At 55.5% G+C, this 9,568-nt stretch overlaps 1 protein-coding gene and 1 long non-coding RNA gene across 4 annotated transcripts; one reads left to right on the top strand and one right to left on the bottom strand.

The window, feature by feature from the left end:
- The first annotated feature begins 3,263 nt into the window (after positions 1–3,263).
- Positions 3,264–8,793, top strand: SMIM35 (small integral membrane protein 35). 3 transcript variants are annotated; one of them, XM_045038373.1, is made up of 4 exons: positions 3,264–3,837; positions 4,252–4,285; positions 4,955–5,087; positions 7,584–8,793. In XM_045038373.1, exons 1-3 carry the CDS (start codon positions 3,705–3,707, stop codon positions 5,052–5,054), a joined length of 267 nt encoding a protein of 88 aa, XP_044894308.1. In that variant the 5' UTR covers positions 3,264–3,704; the 3' UTR covers positions 5,055–5,087; positions 7,584–8,793. The 3 variants fall into 3 exon arrangements, with proteins under 3 accessions (XP_044894308.1, XP_044894307.1, XP_044894309.1); XM_045038372.1 differs by having other exon boundaries at positions 3,265–3,837; positions 5,738–8,793; XM_045038374.1 differs by having other exon boundaries at positions 3,266–3,837; positions 8,557–8,793.
- LOC123380361 lies at positions 4,525–6,752 on the bottom strand. The gene is made up of 3 exons (XR_006586004.1): positions 6,615–6,752; positions 6,419–6,506; positions 4,525–5,079 (listed from the first exon to the last, which is right to left on the bottom strand). It is a non-coding gene; the product is annotated as an uncharacterized LOC123380361 (long non-coding RNA).
- Positions 8,794–9,568: the final 775 nt, after the last annotated feature.

The following is a 9,568-nucleotide window of genomic DNA, read 5'->3' as shown; positions in this document are numbered from 1 at the left end:
CTCACCAGCCGGGTCTCCGGAAGGCCTGTGATTTCCCTGCTGGTGCTTTCCTCCCGGTACTTTTCTGTGATGAAACCCTTCAAAATCTCAGCTTCCACGAACACCACGTTGCTGAGTCACCCATCCACTCACCTCTGGGTCGCTCCCCCTCGCTCCCGAAGACTTGAGCCCTTGGGTCGTCGTCACGTTCTCTGTTATCCCCACGGCTGGCCTCTCTCCGACTTTGGCCTCTGGGTTTCTCGCACCACTTTCCTCCAGTGAGCGTCTCCTGCTTGGAAGCTTCGCGGTGGCCTCTTGACTGGTTTCCCTGCGTCATCATCATCATCATCACACCCCTCACCCCGCTCCAGTCTGTTCTTCGCACGGTAGCCGGCAGAGTGTCCTTTTTAAAAAATTTTTTTTTTCAACGTTTATTTATTTTTGGGACAGAGAGAGACAGAGCATGAACGGGGGAGGGGCAGAGAGAGAGGGAGACACAGAATCGGAAACAGGCTCCAGGCTCCGAGCCATCAGCCCAGAGCCCGACGCGGGGCTCGAACTCACGGAGCGCGAGATCGTGACCTGGCTGAAGTCGGACGCTTCACCGACTGCGCCACCCAGGCGCCCCCAGAGTGTCCTTTTAATACAAGGTCGTGTCCTTTCTCTGCTCCAAATCCTCTGGTGACTCCGGCCCCTGCCCGCCACTTGGGCCTCCTCGACCCTCCTGGAACCTGCTTGGCGTGCCCCTGCCTCGGTTGTATCCACTGCCCCCTCTGCCTCGCGTGTTTCTACTGCAGCTACCCACGTGGCGAGTTCCTTTCCTCAGCTTCTGTGGCACCTTCTCCTCAACAGTCCCCTTCTTCACGAGCCTGCCCCTGACTGCTTTATTTAAAACTGGACTCCCATCCCCACAGATCTTTCCGTCTCTTCCTCTGCTTTCTTTCCTTCTCCCTGCCACCTATCAGTATGCTATAATTTATGTATTTATTTTGTTGTCTGTCTCTCTCCACGGGAATATAAGGTCCTTGAGGACAGGGATTTTTACGTTTTACTTATTGCCGTAATACAAGTGTCTACAGGCGCCTGGGCGGCTCAGTCGGTTAAGCATCCGACTTCGGCCCAGGTCGTGATCTCGCGGCTCGCGTGTTCGAACTGACGGCTCAGAGCCCGGAGCCTGCTTTGGATTCTGTTTCCCTGTCTCTCTGCCCTTACCCTGCTCACACGCGCTCGCTTTCTCTCTTTCTCTCTTTCTCTCTTTCTCTCTCAAAAATAAACATTAAAAAGAATATAAGTGTCTAGAACAAGGGCCAGGCACAGAGAAGGTGCCGTTAGTGGCTTTGGGGATCCCTGTTGCCCCCATTTTGGGCTTTGAGTATCAGTGTGGGGTCCTGAGATCCCAGCTGTGTGACTCCTTCCATTCTCGAGGGTCTCTCCGTGACCCCTCTGCTTCTCCTGGGGACACACAAACCATTTGGTTGCTCCCGTGCCACGAGGGGACACAGCAACACTTCAAGGCTGTCTGAGGCTGCATCCGCTGAGGTGCTCCACGAAACTCTTCCTTGCTGGACTCTTGTCTTTTCTGGGGCACAGTTCTGGCTCTCAGATCCCACAGCTCTGCCTGGACGTTCTATTGCCTTTGGCTCAGGGAACAAGGACTTTCTCTCTGGGACCCTGTTGACATCTTTTCAATATTTTCCCGTGCTTTTTTTCCCCCTTTCTGGATCTCGCTTTTTCCCTTCCCTCCCCCAGGCTGGAGACTTTTTTCCTTGGTGTGGCGAGGAGGGCCGTCTTGCTTTGGCTCATCTCCTGTCCAAGTTGTGAATCCGTCCCATTTTTCTAAGGGCTTATTGAAATCTAAAACTAGGAGGACGGGCCCTTTCTTTCTGCACTGGGCTCCCCCCTTCTCTTTGCTGAGTAGATGCTCACTGGTAATAACCGGGATGCTTTTCTGGAAAGAAGGGGCGTGGGAGAAAGGAAAGGCTAGGGCAGGGGAAATCGTGAAGGATTTAAAAAATACAGTCCTGCCATGTGATGATAATACCGACAACAATGTCATTAACGCTGTTCACCGGAGTCGTCCGAGTGCTGTCTGTATGACGCCTCCATTAACCATCACAACGACTCCATGGGTATATGTTCTCATGCCTTTTTTTTTTTTTTTTTTTCCATAAAGGCAAGTTGAAGTCTAGTGAGGGAAAGGGATTTGCTCAGGTCCCACATTTGGCAAATAACGGACCTGGGCTTCGGAAGCAAGCCTGCCGTGCAGAAGGCTGTGCTTAGCCGCTAACCTCCTGGCCCCTTGGCACCCCGCCCCTCTCCCCCCACCGGAGCCCCGGGACCCTGGGCCGTGGAGATGGGGGGGTCGGTTGATCCTTCCACGCTCCTGGTACTCATGCAGCAAGAATGGCGCTGGCCTTTCTCTTCCCTCCCTGGCCGGGCAGGCGGGTCTCTCCATGGTGCCCCTGTTGTCAGCCTCTTCCTGGAAAGCCGGCGTCCCTCTCTGCTTCAGGCCCACGTCATTTCCCGGGAGGTGTCCGGTCCTTCTTCCCCCCTCCCCCCTCCCCCCTCCCGCCCCCACTCCCTGCTTCCCCTTCCCCCCCTCCCTCCACCTTCCCTCCTTCTTCCCTTTCTCCCTTGGGTTTGGCTTTACAAATAAAACATAAATTTAGCTCGTACCACAAAAAGGGAAGAAGAAGCGTTAAACATAAGCAGCCCGCAGTTTAAAAGTAAACACCCTCCCACTGGGGCCACAGGCTTTGCAGGGAGGGTACCGAAGGTCTTGAGGTCTCTGGGCTCTCCTTCTCCACCACCCAGTGAGGCTGAACCGAGACCTCCCGGCCTCTCCCCCCAAACAGCAGTGCCTTTTCCAACAAGCAGAAGGCCTGTGGCTTCAAGAGGCCCTCCCAGCTCCATACTATCTCTGTTGTCAAGGGCTGTTCCTTTGGGTAAACAGGCTAACTCTCAAAATCTCCAGTATCAGACTCTGTATCAGTCTCCAGTATCAGTCTTAGTATGACTTGGCTCATCTAGCTAGCTCAGGTCAAGACTCCCTAGGGGGCAGTGGGGAGGGAGGGGAGGAGACTTGGGACATGGGGTGGGGGGACTGTGAGAGGGCTCTGGGCAGCCGACCAAGGGTGCCGCGTGTGTCTCTGCAGGTGAGGACTCCATCAGCACCTGGGCCTGATCCTTGGCGTGGGGCTCTCGCTGCTGCTCGTGTCCGTCCTGGGCTACAGCCTGGCCAAGTGGTACCAGCGTGGGTACTGCTGGGAGGGTGAGTGAGCGCCGGACCCTGCCATCCCAGCCCCTCCTCTCCTGTCGCAGTGGGCAAGTTCGGGTGCGGCTGCACACCCTTCAGCGTGGCATCATGCAAAGATATTTCCTGTGGTGGCTGCAGTAGTTGGAGACTTGAGTGGGAGTGGCTGAGCGCTTGAGGAGGGGGGTGTGGGGTACTGGGCTTTTATTGAGGGAGTGAGGGCTCCTCCTACCCAGCGGGTAGCTGCCTTTCTTTCCCCTCAGAGGAAGTCCATCCTCAAGGCCCGTGTGGGGCCCGAGGCCAGGGGCCCCACTCGGGCTCCTTGTGTCTCTTTTCCCCTGCCCGTGGGTCCTGGGCACCCCCCTCCCGAGTTTGCTTCAGCTTCCCTGGGAGTCTCCTGGAAGTTGCTGCGGGACTCCCAGCTCTGAGCCACACCTGTGCTTCCCACAGGACCGGGGAGAGTTGGCAGGGCATGCGGGAATCCCCAGAGGGAGAGAACATTTCTCAGGTCTGCAGCGGATGCCCACAGCGTCCAAAAATGTTTGTTGAGCACCTACTATGTGCCGACGCGCTTTCGCCCAATACGATTTTCTTTGAAATTCCACGTAAGGATGGGGTTCTTAGTCTCTGGTTTTTATAGACGAGGCTGGAGGGCCGAAGTCACAGGGTTAGAGACAGGCGTAGTCCAGGTTCAAGCCCAGCTCTCCTTCTTGTGGACTCTAAGCTAGGACTGTCTCTTTCCCAGGGTAATCGGTACCGGTAATGGAGGGGGGGATGCCTAGCGGCAGGATCTGCCCCCCAAAACTGGTGGTTCTGTCTGGGCAGATGGGGTACACCAATGGGCGTGGGGCAGGCAGTAGACAGTGAAGCAGTGTGGGGCCCTCCCACAGCATCCTGAGGTCCAGCCCAGCCACCCCCCTCCTCCCAGATGGGGTGAGGGAGCACCAGATGTTCTCAGACAGCTGATGGGCAGGTCTCCCTGGAGGTACTAACTCTCTCTTTTCTGACTGTCTTCCTAGGGCCTAATTTTGTCTTCAACTTGTATCAGATCCGGTAAGTAGATCCACGGCAGGGGTGGGGTTAGGTACGGAGCCAAAACTTATGGTTTCTCTTCCTTGTCCCTTCCCCATCCCCCTAAGCACACCAGGGAAAAGGAAGGAGCCAGGGTCTGTTTACAAAGTGTCACGAATGAAAACTTGAACTGGGACCGGATTATGTAAGACCATGCTGATGGTGACCCTCTTAGCATTAACCCCCCCCCTGCCCCCCGGCAGGGACCAGTCATCCATTCCTTCATTCACTCATCATTTATTCAGGAAGGATCTATTGTCACAGGGGCTGTGGAGTTAGTGTCTAGGGGTACAGTGAGTGTGGTCTCTTGTCTTCAGCCATTTCACTGCTGGTGGTGGACACAGGCCTGACTACAAATCAGATAACCTCGGGCACAGCGTGACGTCAAAGGAAAGGAACAAATGAAGACCACCAGGGATCTAGGGAGTGGGGGTCAGAAAGTCCTCCCGAGCCGTCTTGTCCACTCTCTGCCACAGGGCAGGCCTCCTCCTCCTCTGGCCCCAAGTAATGGTCCTACTCCTGTTCTGGAACGCAAGTCAGTCTGGGAGTCACTGCCGGAAAGTTCTTCCCATGCGCTGGTCTAGGGAGTTGTGGTCCCAAGGAGAGATCAGGTTCTCAGCCCCAAAAACCCGATCGGATCATCCTTCTCAGGAACCTGAAGGAGCCGGAGGCGGGCCCACCCTTCACCATCAGTGGCCACCTCAGCAGTTCAGATGGCGGCTACGTGAAGTTCTCCGACAGGCTAGTCTGATGGGGGAGTGTCAGCCTCTGGAGCCCTGGAGAGGTGAGTGAAAGGTTGGTGAGCTCCTGGGTGAATCTCCTGTCCTGGTCAGGTCCACAGATGGTCGAGACACCCAAGCACTGCTCGGAAACCAAGAGGTGATTCTCTTCATCCCTCCCCGCTTCTTGAGGGGTGGGGTCTCTGGGAGGTGACCTCAGGAACCGAGGCCTAGCGTCACACTGTCCCCACCACCTGCCAACACCAGACAACTCCTTTCCACCTGTGCATTCAAGCCGTGTCCTGCCTTCCCTTCCTGGGGAGGTCCTGTTTCTAATCAGATGGTAGCTTCTAGAGTCAGGCTTTCTATCTCAACTCTTTGCTCTGAGCCAAAGGTTCTAGATGGTCGCTCTTTCCAAGAAGCATCGCTCCAGAGTGTCATTTCTGAACTGAATGCCTAGGAGCCATCTCTGCTTCGTAGCTGGCTGGCCCTTGGGTCACATCTTCCCTCCGCCTGCCTTCAACCCCCTCCCCCTCCACATCGCAGTTGCTTTTTCCCATCCACCTTCTCTCTCGAGCAGTTCCTCCTGGACCCTCCCCCCCTTTTTCTCTCAGCTTCTCTTCCTGCCTGGGAAAAACCTCGCCTGATGCAGTGATTTAGAGGAATTCTTTTCAAGCCTCATCTCTTTGTTGCTCTCCCTTTGCTTTTTCTGCAGGAGGAGGCTCCTGGCTCAGCACCTGCTCCCCCGGGGTCCCCGGGCTACTTTCACCCTCCTAGGTCTTCAGGGTCTGGCCCGGTCCCTTGTTGTGGACAGTGAGGAGTCACTCTGGGTGCACCTGGGAGAACCCCCAAGAGGGGTCTGGGCTCTGGAGACAGTCTGGTAGAGTAGCAGCGGCTTTCTCATACAAACCAAAATGGCAGGCATTGCCTAAGAGTAAAGACTCCTTCCTAGGTGTCCCTGGGGTTCCTGAGCCTGTGGAGGGGTTCCAGGTGTCCTGGAGAACAAAGCCCTCCCAGCTCAGCCGTGTGTGACCAGGGCCTGCAGACCCAGAAGGGTGCTGTGCATGGGGCGTCCCCAGTCACTTCCCCTTAAAGGGCTGACTCCAGAGGCCGGAAAACCAGTCAGATCTTCAATAGGCAAAGTCATGTGGGAGTGGAGGTGATTCCAGATACTGTTTTTAACCTTCCTACCATAAACCAACTTCCTCTAAGAGCTGAAGGCTGAGCTTGGCCTTTGCCCTGCCCTTCCCCGCTCTGTGCTCGGTTCTGGTGCTTTTCAACCCTCCCGTGCCCCTGTCCGCCACCTGGGTCTGTTTCCCCTGCTGCTGACCAGCCGCCGTGCCTCCCAAATAATTTGGAGGTCGCTACTTAAAATTGTCTAGAAACATGATCTTACTCGATTTTCTAGGCTCCTGCAATGGGTGGGCATGCGTTGGCGGTGGAGAACTCTCCCTGTATTCTGCATTTCCTGTGCAAGGCTTGACCTGTGATGGGGAGGGCAGACCAGAAATGGTAGGAGTCGGGGAGGAAACCAGGCGAGGCTAAAAAAAAAAAAACAAAAACCCAGCTAATGCGCGAGGGAAGTCACGAACCAAGTGTAGGCTGATGGACGGTAGAGCTGTCTGCCTTGGGAGTCATTACTTGTTCCTCTGGTCTGTGCCCTGCTCGACCTGAGGTGGAGGCTGCCCTGGGGTGTCTTCTTAGTAGGCCTTTAATGCAGAGTCGTTCAATCCAGAGAGACTGAGCTCCTGGGGCAGCTGTGGGCAGAGCAGAGCCTGAGAGAGGCCCTGCCAGTGCTGAAACCTGAGTGAAAACAACCTGCTGACGTCCCAGGACCAAGGCCAATATGATGCCGGAGCCCAGGACAGTGATAGGCGAGGAAGAGAGAAGTCATATTATTCGTCTTCCTGTCCTTGCTTCCTCAGGGCATGGTTTCTTTCTTGCTTTGGCTTCTAGCCGATTGAGAAAGAAGGAAGGAAGGAGAGGGGGCATTACCAGCCCCTGTGCCCTCCCTCCCTGCTGGGATCCGAGGGCCATTCTCTCAGCGTAGCCAAGCTCTGACTTCGTAAACCAAATCTCTAGATTTGGAGGTCTTCATCTGGGCCCCAACTCTCTTATCCCTGAGTTGGTGAGAGTCGGGCAGAGCCTTCACAGGCTTTCTATCCCTCTCTCCCTTGAGGGCTTTATTGGGAGAGCGGTGGGAGAGCGCTGAGGAGGTTTGGATGGGCTGACTTTGACATCCTTCTCGGGTTTCAGTTCTGAGGCTGGGCCCCATTCCTGAACTCATGGGGCGTCCAGCCTCAAAAACACTCTCGACAATGCCCTGCTCAGCATGGATCCTGGGTCTGCAGCCCGTACAGGTCCCTGAATGTGCTCAGGGCCTCAGCAACCTCAGCAACTTGGGGGAAACACGAAAGGTTGGGGCCCGGGGCCCAGGCGGTCCTGCCCCAGGTTTGGTGGCTTCAGGTAGGGAGGCAGGAGCAGCTGCTGAGGGCTGGGAGAACGGAGGGTATTTCCCATCCTTGGGAGCGGAACTGAGACTGGGCTACTTCCTCTTTTAGGGTCCTCTGACGTGCTCCCTGTCCCCTCTGCCTCCTCCTTGTTTTCCTGACTTCCGCAGTCCTCTGGGCTAACACAGCTTTAGCCTTGACCCCGGGCCTCACCCAAGGATTTGACCTGAATTTTTTGAGAGCCCTGAAGTGGCGGCTTCCAGCGTATTCAGGAACGATTAGGGAACAGATGCCTGGAAACCTGGCTCCTGGTCCGGGTGGGCTGGGCACTCAGACCCATGGCCCTGCCGGGGCCTCCCCCACAGCCTCCTCTTCCTCTTGACGATCCTTTCTGCCAGCCCCAAGAGCCAGGATGCAGTCAGGAGAGCCAGCAGTTCTATGGGCTGGCCATTCCCGGTCCCTCTGCCACCCTGTTCCTCTTTAGTGCCTTTGCCAGGGCTTCCGGAAGTGTCTTCTCCCTCCCTCCTAGCCACAGCTAGTCTCCAGGGTTGCCTCAAGCGTCCTCTTCCCTGTGGCTTCCTTCAGGATTCCCGGCCCATTGTCACCCGTTAGATCCTGATGGGAGGTGGCCATGTGTCCTCCATTCGTCTGTTCCCCAACCAGGGTGAGCCCTTTGTGGGCAGGGTTATTGTCCCATAGGTCTTTAGTAACTGCCAGAAATAGGCCACGTAGGAAGTGCTCCAAGCGTGGAAGAGCCCCAGCGTGGCTCCGGAGGGCTGCCTTGTCCTAGAGAAAGACGCCCAGTGGCCGGAAGAGCCGCACTGCTTGCACAGCACAATGTGCAGAGAACAAATTATCTTCACGCGCGTCGCTGCGACTTAACCCCCGTGGCAGCCTTGTGACGTGGGGAGTCTAGTAGTGGCCGCATATTGCCTCTGGTGACACTGAGGCTCAGAGAGCTAGCCTGCCTTACCTGAGGCTGCACAGCTGCTGACTGTCCCGGAGCCTGAGTAGAGTTTGAGGCCTCACAGATGGAGCCTGACCCACAGGCTTAGTGGGCTGACAAATGAACACTGTCGAACAGGGTCCAGCCCTGGCCTGCCCTGCCGTGCTGGGTGGGGCCACGGGCTCGTCACTTCACCGTGGATCTGTGTCTCTGCGTCTGGAAATCGAGGGATCGGACTGTTTCTCTAAGGCTCTGCTCTCTTACCTGAAGGAGCAAAAGGATCGTCTCTTTTTGTTGTTGCTTTTCTCTCTGTGTTGTGTCTAGCGTGAGACCTGGCACATAGTAGGTGTTCAATAAACAAAAGATGCAAATACAGAGTATATGGTTCTGATTTTCTAACTTAGGAGGTGGGCGGTAAAACGTGACTCCTGTAAGCCCCTTTAGACTCCAGTGGTCTAGGATCCAAAATACTACTCAGCCTCTGACCAGCATCGAAGACTGGACCATTCCCAACCGAAACTTCTTTATCAGCAAACTAACGTTTGCTGAGCACCTGTGAGGGCGGGCAGGGGCTCTGTACGCACAATCTCCCTTCATCCTCACCAGGGGAGGGAACAGAGGATCAGGGTCTGGTGAAAGGATTTGCTTAAGGCCAGGCAAGAATGTATTTTCTTTATAACCCTTTGTCAGCCACTTTGAGCCTCGGTCCAAGCTGGCAGCTTCCCTGAGTCCCCGGTCCCCCAGGAAGCTGGCCCCTCCCACTAGCTTCTGATCTCTTTCCCGGGTCCTCTGGTGTGGTGAGAAAGGGCCCTGTCCTCAGCTCTGAGCTTCTCATTGACCCATTCCTTAGTTTTCCTTTTATTTTTTCTTACACCCCCCGCCCCCCCCCCCCCCCGCCTCCAAATCATCAAATTCTGCCCCTTCTTTATGCCAGCTGTATTTTCACTTCCCCACTGGTGGGTCTTGTTGTCTTCTCAAATTTAATTACAAATACTCTCTGGCTTCCTTAACTGAATCATTGACTATTCCCTTCTATTCATTCATTCACACAGCTTCTCTAATAGGCCAGGAACTGTGTGCCAGGCACCGTGGGGGTCTCCCAGTCTCTCTTGAGATCAACTGAGCCCCCCTCCTGTTTGATGGGTACTTT

Source organism: Felis catus, chromosome D1 (genome assembly GCF_018350175.1).
Source record: "Felis catus isolate Fca126 chromosome D1, F.catus_Fca126_mat1.0, whole genome shotgun sequence".
Taxonomy (NCBI): domain Eukaryota; kingdom Metazoa; phylum Chordata; class Mammalia; order Carnivora; family Felidae; genus Felis; species Felis catus.
The sequence above is the reverse complement of the archived record's forward strand: the minus strand, read 5'-3'. Positions and strand labels throughout refer to the sequence as shown.